Consider the following 18,435-nt stretch of genomic DNA (forward strand, 5'->3'; position numbering starts at 1 on the left):
TTCATCCTCTTTTTAGTGAAGGGGGGAATCTTTCCCAGAGAGCCAAGCCTACTTAACCCACATGACTTGTTGGCTCCAACCATGGTCCAGGCCTAACTCTACCTTCCACACAAGTCTTCCAGCCCCTCTGTGGCTCCTTCCTGGTCTCCTCTGCTGCACCCACACCCTCTGCCTCTTCCCCCACCATCCCTGAGGGCGAGGAGCCCACACCACATCCATCCCCCCTGGCTGGTCCTTATCCCCTCCTGCGTGCAGCAGACCCCGACTTCCTCAGCCACCCACACCTGCCAGCAGTCACCTCTCCTGGCCTGATCCAGCCTTGGGTCTGCTCATGGCTCTGTCCCAGAACCCCAGGGTCATGTGGGCCGCAGGCAGCGTCCCCGAGCCACGGGGGTGGGTAGTTGCAGGCAGTGTGATCGAAGGCCATGGTCTCAGCTCTGGGACGGTTCCAAGACAACACTGGGGGGAGGCCTGGGAATCAGGAATCAATGGCTGACGTGAGTCTGGGGCTGTCCTACCCCTGCAGCACTCAACCTGTCATCGGGCTCATGCGGTGGCTCTCAAGTTATGAATGAATAGATGAAGTGTCAGGGGATCCTGGCTTGGCGCCCTCTGTGTTCGGATCTATTGCAGCCAATGCCCTGATGGCACTCCGGCACCCTGGAAGGGCAGGGGGCCCTGGGCAAGCGGGCGTCACCAGCAAGGCCGTGCTCTCTTTGCAGAAAGACACGGGTTCCTGTATGAAACCTCCGGGGTCTGGCCGCGTTTCTCTTGGCAGGTCGCCTCCTTTGGTGCTTCCCCGACGACCCCCACCCGATTTGCCCTGGCGGGGCGTCCACACGCTCGTCGTCTCCCTGAGCGACCGTGACCTGAAGGACGCCATGCAGGAGGCCCAGGTGAGTGCTGGGTCACACCCGCTGCCGCCTCTGGCCGCTGCCTCCTTCCCTCCGTGTTCAGGGCACGTGACAAAGCCCCCCACTCTGTCGAGGACTCTGTCCGGGAGTATTTGGCTGATAGCGTGCGACACAAAGGCTAGCCGCGGCCGGTAGCCGTTACCCTCGGGTGGAACCAGGCTCTAGCTGAGCAAGAGAAGTGACATCGTCCTGAGCCCCACTACGTGCCCTGCCGCACGCAGAGCGCACATCCCGTGTCGCTGCCGGTTCACCCGCGGCGGACCCTGTGAGCTGGGTGCGCCCCCCCCCCCCCCGCCCCCGCACATCTCAGGTGCAGAAACCGAGTCACGGAGGATTCAGGAAACAGGTGCAGTGCGGGGACCACAGTCAGTGCTAACAACCAGGATTCCCCTGCTTGGTAACCCGGAACGCTTCCGCACCATCAGGACTGTTAAGAAACAGACCGCACGCTTAGTGGGAGATGAGCGGCTCCCCGTGCAGGGGCTCCTCCAGCACAGCCACTAGGAACTTCTCCTGGGGCCTGAGCAGAGACAGTCCCCAGCTGAGGACGGGGTGGGTGAGGGAGCTGGCTCGCGCCTGCCGGAGGGCAGTTTCCACAACCGTACGTGGCCCTGGGGAGGTCAGAGGAGGTCTACCGAGGGGGTAGAGGGGATGGCGTCGTGAACCACTGACAGAGACCCAGGGGTGGCCGGGGAGGCAGATCCAAGGCCGCCGCGTTGTCATGTCGGGCCTCCCTCTGTCCCCTGGGTTTTCAGGGGCAGCAGTTCGTGTAGCGAGGGTCCCCATCCCCGTCGGCTCAGCAGGAAATCTGCATGTGCGTCTTGAACCAGTTTGGCTACTGCTCATGAGCGGCACCTTCCTTGGGGGGGGGGGGGGGGGCTCGTTCTAGGCTTTCTGCCTGCGTCGCCTCAGAAACACCCTCCCAGCCACCCCCTTGGGAGAAGCTCTCAGGACCCCGGCTACAGATAGAGAAACTGAGGCAGGGCCACTCAGCCAGGGTCCTGTGGTCAGCTTGGCAGGGTCAGTGACAGTTGCATTGGCCAATTCCATCGTGGGAGCCGTCAGCCTCTGGGTTCCTTGGGGTGGGAGTCCCTGGGTCCCACCCAGTCTGGCCCTTTGTACCTGGGAGGCTGTGGGGGAGCCAGCTCCCCACTCCTTGAACAGGAGAGATTGGTGGGCCAGGAGATGGGCAGCTGGTGAGTGGATGCCAGATGTGGGATTCACGACCAGTCGCCCCCACTCGTCTAGCCCTGCTCTGTGTCAGCGCTGTTTTCCAGCTGGTTTCCAGTGATGTCGTTCATCTATCTTATCAACCAACCCCAGTCAGGATGTTTTACGGATGAAGAGACTGAGGTCCAGAGAGGATCCAAGCGGCCACTCCTGGAGGCTGGCCCGCGATCTCCCCATGGCACCCCTTGCTGCCCAGAGTGAGGCAGGGAGGACCCTAACTAGGGGCATCCAGTCCCTGAGTGTCTAGTTGGGGGCTATGCCACGCACAGGGTGTGGGCTCCATGAGACGGCTGAGGCAGTGTGGGCCCAGGAAACATGATGTGTTCAGGTGCCACAGCTGGCGAACCGTAACCCGGGGATTTGAGCCCCGTCTTGTCTGCCACCACCGACCTGCCCATCACACAGGTGGGGGAGGAGGCCCGAGTGACAGTCCGAAGTCCCTGAGCTGCACCTGCAGCCTGCCTGTGCAGGATCCTGGACACCAAGCTGCCTTGCCTTCTTGGGGTGGGGCTCCCCTAACCCTTCCCTCTCCTGCAGGGAGGGCTTTTCCTGGGATGGCTCAGCCGTCTTCCCAGAATCACCCATCATTAGGATATATCCTGGCACGATTCGTCCTGTCACTCGGCACAACATCAGATACTACACCATGGCCCTACTGAACAACGTGAAGGAGAGGGCCGCCTGGTTCGGACACCACACGTCCTCTGGCCCTGGGTACTGCGGGGTCCCAGCCCCGGGGTCCACAGCACAGCCCTGGACACCTGTCAGGAGTCAAAATGTCATAGGCATTTCAATCAAAATACTATAACTACACTTGGGTCTTGAAGCAGAGCGCAAGTCGTAACTAGACGATAAAGAAACAAGAACTTGAAATATTTACTTTCCCAACAGTTCAAATGCAGAATGTGCTGTTGGCAAGGAGAACAGAAAGGCCCGCCTAACATGACTTGTGTCCGGATCACACAACCCTGTCAGGATTGCTCTGTGACCTCCCTCTTCAGAGGCACCATGAGGCCTTTCAGAGAGGCGTCCTGTGGCTGCGTGAGTTTAGGCCATCCTGACACATGTCGCATTCCCATGCTCCTTCTGTGGAGGTTGCTGTCAGCACACGGGGAGGCCGGTCATGACCTTGCCCCCACTCTGCCTCAGGACCCTAGACCCAGCAGCGGGTGTTTGTGGGGCCGCTGCAGCCCTGTGCCCAGGGGTCTGTGCAAGTCCGACAGCGCAGGGAAGTTGCCCATCAGGCTATCTATCCCCATCACTTTGTGTCACGAGCTCACACCAAAATCCCCGGGCGGGATGATGAGGAATCCTTGTCCTTGGGCAGCGCGAGAGCTAACGCATCCGTGGCCTCATCGCACGGGCAGCTTGTGGGGCTGATTCGGCCTGGGCTCCCCCATCAGACCTCGTGAGAACTTTCCTCGTTCCCCTCTTGTCTCGTCGGTGCTCGGCGGGCCCCTCCTCGGTGACCCAGGAACCGCAGGTGTTCAGATGTTCCAGCAGAATCTGCAGAGCGCTGCTGGGGTGCGGCCATCACACGGGCCGCACGTCCTAAGCAACTGAACAACTTCATCCAGGCTCACGCTTCTCCTTCTGTCCCAACTACAGGCTTCGCCTCCCCTGGGCCAGACTCCGTCTCTCACGTGCAGTCTCAGAAGACGTCATTTCATGTCTTCCGCCCCATGGCAAAATCTCAACAAGGCTCATTTAGGATTACCGCGACTATTTCTGGGGGGACCTTCTTTTTAATGACACAGTTCTCTCCTTTCACTGAGATGTAATTGGCAGATCACATTATGTTCGTTTCAGCCTGCAACACACCATTCCATATTTGTCTGTATCGCAAAATGACAGGCCCAATAAGTCTATTTGCCGTCCATCACTGATGGATGCTTGGGTTCTCTCCATATTTTGGCTATTGTAAATAATGAGCGTAAATGAACGTTGAGTTGCCTGGATGTGAACATGGGGGTGCATATCCCCCGTTTTCAAATTAGCGTTTACGTTTTCTTTGGGTAAATACTCAGCGTGGCGTTGCTATGTCATATGGTGGTTCTATTTTTCATTTTTTGAGGGTCTGCCATACTGTTTTCCATCATGGTTCCAACAATGCACAGTCCCACCCACCGTGCACAGCATCCTCTTTTCTCCATGTCCTCGCCAACACTTGTTATTTCTAGTGGTTTTCACGATAGCCATTCTGACGAGTGTGCGGCGAAATCCCATTGTGGTTTTGAAGCGTATTTCCCTGATGAGGAGTGATGTGGAACACCTTTTCACGTATGTACCTGTTGCCCATGTGTATGTCTTCTTTGGAACAATGTCTATTCGGATGACCTGACGTATTTTTTAAATGGATTTTTTGCTTTGGGGTATTGAGTCATATGAGTACTTATATGTTACGGATATTCACTCCTTATCACATGTTTGATTTTCAGACATTTTCTCCCATTCAGTAGGTTGCCTCTTCATTTTATTGATGGTGTCCATTGTTGCACAGAAAGCTTTTTTTAAAATATAGTCTTACTTGCTTACTTTTACTTTTGTTGCTTTTGCTTTGGGTGTAAAATCCAAAACATCATCACCATGAATGAAGTCAAGGACTTTATCCCCTCTGTTTCCTTCTAGCAGTTTTATGGTTCCAGGTTTTATATTCAGATGTCTACTCCATTTGGAGTTAGTTTTTGTACATGATGTAAGATACTGGTCCAGTCTCATAATTTTGTGTGAGGATGTCCAGTTTTCCCAACACCACTTACTGAAGAGACTGTGCTTGCCCCATTGTATATTTTTGCCTCCTTTGTCACAAATTAACTGACCACATATGTGTGGGTTTATTTCTGGGCTCTCTATTCTGTTTTGTTGATCTATATGTCTGGTGTCATGCCAATACCATACCGTTCAGACTACCATAGCTTTACAATGTAGTTTGAAATCAGAGGGTGTGAGGCCTCCAGCTTTGTTCTTCTTTCTCAAGATTTGTCTGACCGTTCAGGGTCTTTTGTGTTTCCATACCAATCTGAAGATTATTCTATTTCTGCAAATACACCATTTGAATTTTAACAGGGATTGCATTGAAATCATAGTTTACTTGGGGTGATGTGGACATTTTAACAATATTACTTCTTCCCATCCATGAGCACAAGAGCACGTGAGACATTATTTGTGTCGTCTTCAAGTACTTTCATCAATGTCTTAGAATTTTCAGTGTGTAGGTCTTTCACCTCCTTGCTTAAATCTATTCCTAGATATTTTATTCTTTTTGATGCATTTATACATGGGATTGTTTCTTAACTTCTCCTTCTGATGGTTCAGTATTAGTGTGCAGAAATGCAACTGATTTTCATATATTGATTCTGTACACAGACACTTGATTGAATTTGTTACTTCTAACTGTGTCTAGCAGGAGTGTGTCCAAGTTTTTATATGTAACAATGCTATGCCGTCTTCATATAGTGACAGATTAACTTCTTCCTTTCCGATTGGGGTGCCCTTAGTTTCTTTTTGTTGCCTACTTGCTCTGGCTAGGCCTTCCAATGCAACGGTGAATGAATATGTACAAGGTGGGCATCCTTGTCTTCTTCCTCATACAGCTTCCCACCATGGAGTATCATGCCACATTTGGGCTTGTCATAAACGGCCTTTATTATGTTGAGGCACATTCCCTCTATACTCACTATTTGAGAGGTGTTATCATTGATGGATGTTGTATGTTGTCAATGGCTTCTCCTACAGCTATAGAGATGATCACGTGGTGTTCTATCCTTTTATTGTTAACATTACGCATCGTGTTGATCGATTGGTGGATTCTGAACCATCCTTGAATTCTTGCAATAAATCCCACTTGATCATGGTGGATGATCCTTCTTATAGATGGTTGACTTTGGTTTGCTAATTTTTGTTGAGTATCATTGTATGTGTGTGCATCAGAAACAGTGGCCTGTAATTTTCTTTTCTGTGGCACCTTTATGTGGTTTGGTATCGGGGTAATGGTTTTAGGATATGAGTTTGGATGTATTCCCTCTGTTTCAGTTTTTTCGGAAGAGTGGAGAATGATAGGTATTAATTCTTCTATAAAGGTTTTGTAGAATTCACCAGTGAAGCTGTCGGGTCCTGAACACGTGTGGCTTGGGAGGTTTTTGACTGAATCTGATTGAATCTCCTTAGTAGTCATTGGTCTGCTCAGATTTCCTATTTCTTACTGATTCGGTGCTTATAGGTAGTATATTTCTAGGAATTTATCAATGTTTTGACTTCATCTTTTTGAAAGCAACTTCCAAATCAGTAAACGTGAGTCGTGGCTGTGATCACTGTGATTCGTAATTACTATATTATTAAAAATAATTATTATGCTTGTATCAATAATACTGATAGGCTTTAAGAAAATCCCAGAAAGAGAAATAATTTAGACAAATGCCAACACTATATAATCTCAATTATATGTGGAGTTGAGGAAAACTGTACTTATGGAAATAGAGATTAGATCTATGGATGCCAGAGGTGTGGGGGTGGGGAAGTGGGGGAACTGGATGATGGTGTTCAAAAGGTCCAAAGTCCAGTTATAAGATTAACAAATACTTGAGATGTAAAACATAATATAAGAAAGAAAAAAGGAAGGAGAAGAGAAAGAAAAGGATAAGAAAGAGAAAAAACAAGACAAAAGAAAAGAAAAAAGAAGAGAAGGAAAAAAGACAAGACAAGACAAAAAGAAAGGGTCAACGGTCGCAGTCAGGGAGCTGGTTGGGGTTCTGAGGCTTCCAGGGAGAGTGGGAGGGTCCTTCATGGCGGTTGATGAGGGGCGGGCTCTGCGTGGGCCGGGCTCTCCCCGGAATTACAAGGCTTTGTGCCATGCCCCCTCCCGCAGGGCTGTGACAAGCAGTTCTTCAACGCCTCGCTCCAGTTCACCAACATGGACCCTCTGATGGAATTCATCAACTCTAACTCTCCGCCTCCAAGCTTGGCCTCTCTGTGGAGCACGCCACACTGGCCGACTACTTCCGTGCCATGCACACTCACAATGTCACCTGGAACATCCACGACCACCGGACTTCCTGCCCTATTCCTCAGGTATGAGCGTCTGCAGGTTGGGGTGGAGATCTGGTGCCAGGGAGGACGGCTCTGCCCTGCTGATGGAGCTTGTGAGGGTCACTGGGGCCGAGACGGGTCCTGTCCCGCCTAGCTGTCCCACCTACACATCTTAGTATAGACAAGATACTCACATAATGGCTCCATAGCACCCATTTTCCCATCTCTCCATTTCCTTCCCTTCCAGAGAGATGTCAGGTTCCAGCCCCATGCGGGGCTGGAACTGGGCTGAGCCCTGCGCTGACACGGCCATGAGATGGGTTGGTCTAGTGTCTTGTCACCTTGGTCTCTTGTCTGGGTGGTGAGAATGTGGGCAAATTGTTCTGAGGATGCTACCATTCAGAGCGTGTGGTTGGAGAGCTGGCTGGATGTAGAGATGAGAGGAGATTCATGGCTGTGGGCGTGGTCACAGTTTAGGTGGGAGGGGCTACTGCATTGTGGGAGGGCTTACGGCCCAGAAGAAAGAAGACATATTGAAGTACGCGGGGTTGCAGTTGAGTGGAAAGGGATACATTGACCTGGGAGGTCAATTCACTGTGGGAGGGGATACATTCAAGTGGGCGTGGTTACTGTAACGGTGGGTGTGGCCGCACGGAAGTGGGCCGGGAGATAGTGAGATGGAAGGGTCACATCCGTGAGGCTTTGGCTCCATTCAGGTGGGAGGGCTTCCTGGGTGTGTGCTTGGTTACAGTAGAGGTGGGAGGGTTAAATTTGATATGGGCGTGGTCATAGTTGAAGTTCAGGACTACATCCCTGTGGGCGGGGTTACAATCCAGGTAGGAGTGGCTGCAGTGGGCGGGGCTGCATCTAGGAGGCGGAGATATGGCACAGTCCTGCCATACTCAATGGGCTTGGCTCCCTCCCTGAAGGCCCCCCGGGCAGAGACAATTTCATGTGGACACTGGACAGGTGAGGTGAGCCCTGGGCCCTGCTCTGAGTCACTGGGGCCTTGGGAAGGCAATAGGCCTGCCTGGTGCCTAAAGTAGAGCTCAGGCTGTGGGGTGCCTCTGCCCCACCAGGACCCTCAGCTTGCCGGAGGAGCTGTGGGCAACATGGTCAAGTGGTCCCCACAGCCTGCGGCCTTTCCCCGGAGAGCATGGCTACCCTTCCCGGTGTGGCTCAGGTCCCGTGGGGCAAGGTCAGGGAAGGCAGGCACAGCCCAGCCAGGGAGGAGGCGGGAGGCAAGAACAGTAGGAACTGTCACCCACCTTGTGAGACCCAGCCACCCCCGGAGGCACCCAGCCCCACCCTGCTCCCACCCAAGCCTTGGTCAGGCCTCATCCTCTGTGCAGGTCAGGACGGCAGCTACCGGACCCCTCAGGTCCCCACGCCATCCCACCTCCCTGGTCTGCCAGAGGGACGCGCTGATGGCAGGCTTGTCCCGGGAACCCCCATTGCCCTCGAGTCCCATGCGAAGGCCTCTGCCTGCACTCAGAGTGCATCCCAGGCGGGGGCAGCCCACTTGGCCCCCATCGCACTCTCCTCTCCCCCCAAGTCTCCCAGACCCTTTGCTCACATGCTGTTCCAGGCTTCCGAGGTCTACCGTCAGCTCTCAGGTCCCCCACCCAGTCTTTCAGCACCCAGGCCTGGCCCAGCCCAGCCTGATGCTCCCACTTTCCCCAGCCCCTCCCAGGGATCCTGGGCCACCTCCGGCCTGGCCAGAGCAGGGGTCTGTGGCTGCCTCCGTAGGTGACCCAGGCAGACCGGTCTCCCAGCCCCAAGCTTCCCCAGCTTTTCTGGGGCTTTGGCTCAGCAAGACCCCAGGGCAGAGAGACTCTTGCCAACCGCCAGCCCTTCTATCCAGATCCATTTCAGGCCTGGACCGGCTTCTACGCATCCCACAGCGGGCTCAAGGGGCTGGCGAGGCGAGTCAGCACACTGCTGTATGCCGGGCAGTCCGTGTCCACTCGCTACGTGTGGCCGGCCCCCCAGCAGCACCTGGGCCTGGACCGGGCCCTGAAGCAGCCGCAGTGGCCCCCTGGGCGGTCTCCGAGGTGACGTCACACGTCTCGGTGACGGTACCAGGTTGCAAACCCCCTGTGCGGTGTGCTGTCCCAACCCCTGGTCACTAGACGTCCACTTTCCAGATGAGAACACTGAGGAGGCCTGTGGTCACAGGCAAGTGCACGTGGACGTGGGCCAAGGCAAGGACAGTGACAGTGTTCAGCTGGGGGCTTCAGGAAGCTTTCGGGCCAAATTCACGCAGAGGGTAAAGGGCAAAGCGGAGCCGCTTTGGTGGCCATCAGTCTTGCGTGGATTGCGTCCAGCTCAGCCGTGTGGCCTCAGGCACCTTTGCCCTCGCTGAGCTCAAATTCGTCCCAGTGCAGCGAGAGCACGTGGCCACCCCAGGGTGGGGGCAGTAGAATACGATGGCGGACACGATCTGCCCGGTGCGGCGGCTGCCCCGAGGAAGTTGTCCCACCTTTCTATTTCCACCTGTCCCCCATGTACAGATGGGAATCCTGAGGCCCAAGAAATCCTGTAACTTGTCCTCACCCACCAGAAAAGAGCCACGCTGGCCATGACATCTGCACACTCACCTAAAGGGAGTTGCTGGCAGAATGCGTGCTGGGGGTGAAGTGGATAGAATTTAGAGTCTATCAGAGCAGGCAGGACAAGTGGCTTCACCAGGTGGAGCCTCCGTTTCCCCTCAGGGAAGGTGAGCTGATCCCGTTCCCACCTTGGGACAGAGACAGGAGGGTGCCTGGAGCATTCCAGCAGCTTTTACAGGAAGCCTGGGCGGCAGAGACGAACCTGGGACGGGACCCATCCAGATGTCTGTTTCTTGCCCAAGCCAGGGGACTCAGGCAGTGGGTGTCCACAAGGTCACCAGCCCCTCTGGGACTCAGTCTCCTCTTGTGAGAAGTGGAAGGGACCCTCACCTTCTCCACAGGCACCTGGCGAGAGGGAAGGAGAGCCAGCGCCTGGGAGGTGAGCGGGTGCTCTGGAGAGGCGGGTCCCATCCCATGCTATGGGTGCAGCACCACGATGCCATCCCTGGGACTGAGACGCCCAAGGTGAGGGACACGTACGTGGAGAATCTGAGCGCGGGGATGCACGGCGTGCACAAGCTGATGGCCTCCATCGTCCAGGACAGGACCCCAGCCCACTCAGGTAAACGAGACCCCCGCAGGACGCTTCTGCAGACCTGGGAGGAGGCTGTGACCGTCCCGACCAGAGAGCCCGCGGGGTCACGGAGCGGCACTGGAACACCTGCGTCTCAGTCTTGAACCACCGCCCTTGTGTGCCCCTGAACTTGGCACGTGCCTTGACTGCTCGGAGGCTCCTGTCCTGTCTGCGATGCGTGACCCTTAGACTGATAAGCGGCAACTTGCTTTGGCATCTGCTAAGCACGCATCACGCAGGGTTTAACGTAACGCCTGGAAAGTCCGGAAGCTGGGAACTTCCACTATCCTCACTCACCGTGTAGGGGCACACACAGCAGAAGCAGAGAGGTTGTGGACGGGCTCAGGGTCGCTCAGCCAGGAAGTGCGGAGCAGGGATTGAACCCGCAGCCCCGCGCTGCCCTGATTGCAGAGGATGCAGGGGTCCTCAGGGGCCCGAGCCCAGCCTGGATCCCCAGCGCCCTCTGAAGTTCAGTTTGGGCGCGGATCTCCAGCCTGCTTGAAGGGAGGCTTCTGTGGGTGTAGAGTAACTGGTGATGCCAGTTTGGGACCGAGGAGCTTTCTGGAACCAGGAAGTCCTGGGGGCACCGGCACACGTTGGTCTCCCTTCACGTGCCCGACACGTCCCGTGCACAAGGCCTGCTGCCCCTCCCCCAGCTCCACACATCAGCCAGACCGGGTCACGGTGCGTCCTCACAACTGACCTCACCGCACACCTGGCCGCCCCCCTCCCCCCGTGTCTGTGTGTAGTGCCATCTGACCGTCAGACCGGGGAGGGGCCCCAGGGACCAGACCTGCGGCACACAGGGTCACAGCCCACAGATCACGGGGTTGGTGGGGGAGGCAGTGGCAGCCGAGCTGGAGTCTGGGGTCTGAGTTCCCTGCCAGGTGGGGCCATCCATTCCCATGTCCTCACCAGGGTGGCCTCCCCGAGAAATGAACTGGCAGAGGAGGTCAGGAAAGGTGTCCCAGCCACAGGGAAGAGCCTGGGCAGAGGCGGGGGCTGGGAGGTGTGTGATGTGTTCAGGGATCCGGGAATCATCAGACATGGCCAGAACTGCCCTCGCTGGGAGTAAGGATAGAACAGACGTGGAATCCAGGCCGCATCACTGGGGCTCAAATGCTGGGCTAGGTGATTAGACTGGCCCCGCCAGCCTCCCGAGAATTCTCCAGTCCTTCCCGATACCAAGCACTCAAATTGGGAGCCAGATCTTAGTAGCGGGTCATGTTGGGCAGGTGACTGTATTTCGCTGGGCCTCAGTTTCCTCATCAGTCAAGTGGGGCTGTCAGGGAATGATGTGAGAGGAGCACAGGGAACCTCAGCTCTCCAGAGGGACCCTGTGTGTTCCCTTCCAGCCTTCCCTGCCCGGGAACCAGGAACAGAGCCCTGAGCAGAGGATGGGGTGCCGAGTGTAGGAGCCGACTAGCCCACCGGTCCCGATACACAGGTCCCCTGGGAGCTCTCAGGGCTGTGTCTCACCTGCCTCCATTTCCATGTGACAAGGGCACCCAGGTGTGTAGGGTGAGTCAAAGGGCAGCAGGTAAAGCCAGGTCTCTGCGTTTAGACCCAGAACGCGGGGGACACGTTGTCGTGGTCTTCAACCCCTTGGCCTGGACGGTCACCACCATCATTACCCTGACTGTGGACTCCTCCTGGGTCAGCATCACCGATGCGTCAGGCCACCCGGTGCCTGCACAGGTATGGGAGTGACACCAGCTCATGGCGGGCACGTCCAGAAGTGGGAGCAGTTAAAGGAAACGTGTACCGACGGGGTCCTCGCTTCGAGGACATCCCCATGGGAACCCATATCCAGTGAGGGTCCTGGAATCCACCATGGGACAGACACTGGGCCTTGGGCATCAGAAGTGGCCCGAAGTGCCCCCCACTGTCCCCTCCTTGTAGGACCTCCTGGCTGGTCTGACCTGTTTGGGCGGCTTCTCCTCAGCCCCCTCCCTCGGGTGTGCTATTCTCATGTAAATTTCCACCTTTTCTAGGAAAGGCCCTCAGGAGTCTTGAAAGGGGCGCCTCGAGGAGGTGCTGGTGTTCCAGGCTGACCCAGCTGCCTGTGTCTGCACACCCACACACCCGGTGCGCGAGGTCTGTTCTCATCCTTTCCACTGCCTAGAGCTGCAGGGGTGTCCCAGGGTACCCTGCCTGTCCCCCGGGGCCACTGTTTTCCTGGGGATGTGCAGGGGGTGCTGACATCATTCAGCAAACCCTCCGAATGCACATTCTGGTCCAGCTGGGCTGAGTGCTGAGCCCCCTGGGCACGAATGTCATGCTCAGAGCAGGGAACAGCAGGGGTGCCTGGAAGGAAGGGCAGTTGCTGATGCTGGTGCCCGAGGAGTGAGGGACGCCAGGCAGGGAGATGAGGCTGGGGCCGGGTCCTGTCGAGCAGGGAGATGCCTGGAGGGAAGTCAGCTCAGTCCATGAAGGAAAGACCCTGCTGCCTCGTGGGTAGTGAGCACCCAGTCCAGGAGGTATGCAAGCCACAGGTTACGGAGGAGACTGAGGGGTTTTCCAGCCCTGAAACCCACATTGTGTCCTGTCCCACTGGCCTTGCAGGTCCAGAAATCAAGGGAGAAACAACCTACATACGACCTGCATGTGCTGACCACCTTCCGGGCCTCAGTTACCGGCACTACGGCATCAGGAGCACCAAGGGGGCCCAGATGGGCATCCACGAACCAGTTGCCACCATAGTTAGTTCCACCCAGTTTGGGCGCAGGCCGTGGACGTGCACTGGTCCAGGGATCAGGCACCTGTTGCGGGTGAAGAATGACATTACAACACCGTGTTCCTGGACCATGACACCAACCTGATGCACAGCATGTGGAAGAGGTGAGGTGCAGCCATTGCTGGTTCTGAGGCAGAGGCGTGTCCTGGCACCTGAGCTGTCACTCCCCACCTGTCTCTGTCCTCACCTGCTATGGGAACCACCAGAAGGTGGCGAAGGCCCTTCCTGCATTAGCGTCTTGACTTCTGTATTGTCAGATTAGACCAGTACAAGAAAGCCCTTCTTGAACCTTATCATTCCAGGGCTGTCGGTCCCTAACAAAAGTTGAGGACCCACTCAGGGGAAATATATAATATTCACGTCATGCATTTTCTTAAATTTAAAGCAACATAAATCATCCCATCTGCCCACCAACTGCTAAATCACTCATCCATCCATCTCCTTACCTCCCGTTTACCTATCCATCCATCCATGCATACAACATACCTACATATTACATACATACCTACGTACTTACATACATACCTACATACATACACTATCCCTCTTGTTCATGCATCCATCCAACCACCTACCCGCCCATGCATCCACTAAGCCCCGTATTCATCCATGTATCCACACACAAACCACCCCTCCATCCGCCCATCTGCCCCGCCCACCCACTCACCCTCCCACTCATCTGTATGTTGACCCAACCACGTGTCCATCCATCCACGCCTCCGCCCACTCACTCATCCAGCCAGCCATCTATTTACATGTCCACTCATTCAGCAACTAATTCTGGGCAGCAGAAAAGGCAGGTGACCTCCAGGAAAAGGGCCTCCCAGATGTTTAGAGCCAGCCCTGCCCATACTCAGGCCACATCCAGATAGTTTTCATTCCACCCCACCTGCCTCTGCTAGAACAGCCACTTGCTTTTCTTGAAGTGACCTCCCAACAGCACTGGAAGTGCGGGAGAAGCAGGAGGTCTGGGGGGAGTATCTGGAAGAACGTCAGAGTGAAGGAGCGAGAAGGGAAGGGGAGCACGGCTGTGAGGTGAGTGGTACCTGGGGCTCAGCCCCAAGCCAGCTGTCCACAGCTGTGCACCCACAGAGCAACCAAGCAGTCACTGCATGGCACCGCGTCAGGAGCTCTGCCCTTCGGAGCCTTCTCGAGAGAGCACAGAGCAGGCAGGACGGGCCGACCGCAGCCAGTGTGGGTGGTCAGTGAAGAGCGGGGACAGCAGTGGAGTTTCTGAAGGGATGTTGGGGGCACGCAGCCAAGGCCTGAAGGGAAAGGCCTTGGGGCCAGACTAATGACAAGGATTCTTTCTCTCCTCTTCAAGGGGCGAATGGGCCCCTTCTTGGATGCCTCCTCTTCCTCCCTGTCCATCCCCACCACAGTGGCACAGAAATTCCCGAAATCGGTCAGAAGTAACCACTTCGTCACGTACTGCCTGGTGGCAGGGCCACCTCCTGGTCCCGGTCGTGGTTGTGCCTTAGCACACACACAGATGTACAATCCATATACATGTCCACACCACATATGCATCTACACAATATACGAGTCTACACCGTATACCCATCTACACCACATACCTATCTACACTAGGTACGCATCTACACCATATACACGTCTACACTATGTATGCATCTACACCATGTACATGTCTACACCATATACGTGTCTATACCATATACCTATCTACACCATGCATGCATCTACACCATATACATGTCTTCACCATATATGTGTCTACACCACATACCCATCTACACCATGTACATGCCTACACCCTATACATGTCTGCACCATACACCTGTCTATATCATATACCCGTCTACACCATATATGCATCTACACCACATACTTGTCTACACCACATACCCGTCTACACCATATACCTGTCTACACCACATATGCATCTATACCACATACCCGTCTACACCATATACCTGTCTACACCATATTCCTGCCTATACCATATACTGGTCTACACCATATATGCATCTACACTACATACCCGTCTACACCATAGACCCATCTACACCATATATGTGTCTACACCATGTCTACAGTGCATGTGGTCTGAGGCCAGTGATGTCAGGAAACCCAGCCTTACGTGACTCAGTGTGAAATGGGTTAATATTCTCTGCCCTCGGGCGTCTGGAGAACTTGATGAGGTAAGGTGAGTGAGGGCGCTGGCTCCTGACACCTGGGCATCTGGGTCAGCAGGACAAAGGCCCCCGCTTGTGCCGGTTGGGGTCCCGCGGAAAGGAGTAGGGTGGGCCCAGCTGGCCGCCTGGAGAGCAGGCACCACCTCCGCGGGAAGCTACCCCTGGGCTTATGCTCTCAGAGCCCTGTTATGTAGCCTCTGTCGCCCTCCAGCTTTGGGTCCCCTCTGGCACACGGGAGGAATCTGAGGCCACTATGGCTCGGGGAGGAGGGGGGTGTGTCACGGGCTTTATCTGATGCAAGTGCACGAGCTTCACCGAGCGGCCTCGTGCCTGTCACTTACTCTGCCGAGATCACTCGTGTTCACAGGTCGAGGCTGGCGTCTGCGGAGAGGGCTCTTTAGCCTGCTCCCCGATGGCGAGGTCCGTGCTGGGGACACGTGTGCACACACATAATACTGTTTCCCCTTTCCCGTCTCTGCAGAGAGAGTAACCACAATGATACGGATCCGCAGCCCATTTCTAATAACTATGCGTCTGCACCCAATGAGACCGCGAAGCGCCCCCGGAAACCAGTGGGAATGCAGATTGTGGCGGGGGAGCTCAGGACCGAGATCCGGCAGTACCCCTCCAGGTGCGCTCGGGCTCCCCCAGGGTCGTGCGAGGTGCGCGTGGGCGGGGCCCTGACGGGATGAGTGTCCATGTTTGCTCCGGTTACCTGCTCTGGGACCCGTGCTTGGCACATGGTCGTTCTCCATGGGAGCTTGATGGAGAAAGGGTTACTCTGCTCCCTGGCCTCCTGGCTCCATCGCACGTGCTGTGTGCCTCGTAGAGGGTGTCCAAGTTCAGAGCTGGGACAGGAACCCACAGGGGCAATGACTCACGCAGGAGGGGAGTCTCGCGTTTTCATGACAGCACAGCGTTTTCATGACAGACCTAAGCCATCCAGGCAGAGCACCCCAGATCCTGCTTATCAAGAACCTGGACCTGGCTCCTCCCATAATAGACCCAGGAGGGCTTCCTGCCCCCCTGCCCTAGCTGCAGACAGGAAGGAGGGAGGGAAGGTGGGATCAAAACCAGGCAGGAAGGAAGGAAGGAGGAAGGAAGGAAGGAAGGAAGGAAAGGAGAGCCACTAGTTCCCAAAGCCTGACCCACAGATTTGGCTTCTGCTCCAGGAGGGTGAGGGACGCGGATCACACATAGGCCATCTACTCCCCACTCACCCACGTCCCACGCAGCCACGGCGGAGAGCTGCTCTGCCGTCGCATCGAGCAGGAGTGCCGGGGGGGCCCCTTGCAGCAGAACCGCGAGGCCATCCTGAGGACCAGCGCCAGTCTACCCAACCGCCGGGTCCTCTCCTCGGACAACAGCGGCTGCCGGATGCAGCGGAGGCACTTCCGAAAATACACGAACAACATGAACGACATCACTCGGGTACGGCCTGCGACGCGGAGCCCACGGGGGGGGTCCCTGACGGCCCTCGTCCGGAGGCCGGAGCGGGGAGCCCGTTAAAGCAGCCCCTTGCAGTGGCAGAGCCCCCTTGCCCCGCTGTGCAGTTAGGGGTGGAGGCCCCGACCCGGGTCACACCTGGCGTCTGGCGCCCCCACATGCAGAGGAATGTCCCCGTCCCCACCCGTGCCTCAGTTTCCTCTCGTGTAAGATGAGCGCCTCATCAGGGGTGGGTCTGAGGATTCCGAGATGATGCCAGTCAAGGCGGAGCGGGGCCTGACCCACGTCAGCTGATCCTCGGAGATCTCTGCCTGGTGGAAGCCGTGAGCCATGGCCCGAAGCCGGACATCAGCTCCCACCACCTTGGCCTCCAGCCCCGTGACCTGGGGCAGGTGACCAGGAGCCCCTCTATGGCTCCCTGCTGACCCGACCTAGGGAACAACCCCCTGGCCAGGGCTGGGCGGGTCAGCGGGAGCAGCCCCTGCGAAGCCGGCGCTGGGGGCCTCCTATGCCTTCAGTCAACGTCACCTCTTTCCCATCCGTGGGGGCCCGTAGGGGTATGTCCTCACCCTGCTCAGCTTGCGAGTTCTGGTCCCTCTCCTCCCCTTGGTAGCTCTTCTCCGCTAGGCAGGGGCTCCGGACCGTCCACGTGGGTCCGCCCAGGACATTTGGCTCCAGGCCGTCACAGAGCAGCGGGGGGATGTGGCCGCTTTCCCGGACCCCACGTGGCCCTTTCTCTCCGTAGCCCCCATCAGCCTCCCGCCCAGTTCGGGCTGGACCCCACACATCCCTCATCGCTCCTGCAGGAGTGTGCGCTCGGGTTTGCACCCTTTGTCCAGGTGGGGAGACTGAGGCTTGAGTGGGCTGAGTCCCCAGCTCATATGGTCAGGACGCAGCGGAGCCGGTTTGAAGGACAGTCTGTTGGTCTCCACAGTCAGAGCCTCGACCGTACGTCTCCCCGCCCCACGGGGGCTACCGCTGTGCCCGTGCAGGGGGCTCCCTGGGGTGGCCAGACGGGGGCCCCCGACCTCCAGCCTGGCGACGTTTGTGTCCGCAGAATCACTACCCCGTGGTTCAGTCCGCCTTCTTCGAGGACGACAGAAGCGGGCTCGTGCTGCTGTCCCAGCAGGCACGCGGCGACTCCAGCCAAGGGAACGGGCACGTGGAGGTAGGAAGGGGCCCCGCGGCCACCCCCTGGGCAGGAGCAGGTGGAGGCGGGCCTGTCGCTTGCTCTTCCCTCCAGGTCATGCCCCATCGCCGGCTGTGGAACAATTTGGACTGGGGTCTGGATACCAGCCTCCCGCTGAACGACACCTCCATCGTCTTCCCTGTGCTCTGGCCGCTGCTGGGACCCCGGCCCCTCACCACGGGCCTGCTCCAGGGGGGGTGGGCGGGCGCGGCAGCCAGAGCTGAACAGTAAGGGAGTGTTCGTCCCGGAATGAACCTGGGCAGACCTGGGGTGGGGGGGGGGGGCACCGTGATGGGGACAACTGTGGGCAGAAGGCAGCTCACGTGACTCTGATCCAAAATCCTTTTAATATGTGGGCAAGAACAGCTGGGTGACTCATTCGGTTGAGCGTCTGACTTCGGCTCAGGTCATGATATCATGATTTGTGGTTCGAGCCCACGTCAGGCTCTGTGCCGACGGCTCAGAGCCTGGAGCCTGCTTCTGATTGTGTGTCTCCCTCTCTCTCTGCCCCTCCCCTGCTTACTCTGTGTCTCACTCTCTCTCAAAAATAAA

General features: G+C 56.5%; 1 protein-coding gene across 1 annotated transcript; it reads left to right on the forward strand.

The window, feature by feature from the left end:
• Positions 1-644: 644 nt before the first annotated feature.
• MAN2B2 (mannosidase alpha class 2B member 2) lies at positions 645-18,114 on the forward strand. Its single transcript, XM_047857624.1, is given in 17 exon segments — positions 645-896; positions 2,414-2,472; positions 2,682-2,830; positions 2,833-2,858; positions 7,009-7,089; positions 7,092-7,185; positions 7,188-7,211; positions 9,034-9,199; positions 10,180-10,343; positions 11,920-12,053; positions 12,921-12,972; positions 12,975-13,141; positions 13,144-13,196; positions 15,730-15,879; positions 16,421-16,679; positions 17,752-17,862; positions 17,938-18,114. Coding segments are annotated over 17 exon segments (2,118 nt in total).
• The last annotated feature ends 321 nt before the right edge of the window (positions 18,115-18,435 follow it).

Source organism: Prionailurus viverrinus, chromosome B1 (genome assembly GCF_022837055.1).
Source record: "Prionailurus viverrinus isolate Anna chromosome B1, UM_Priviv_1.0, whole genome shotgun sequence".
NCBI classification, from domain to species: Eukaryota; Metazoa; Chordata; class Mammalia; order Carnivora; family Felidae; genus Prionailurus; species Prionailurus viverrinus.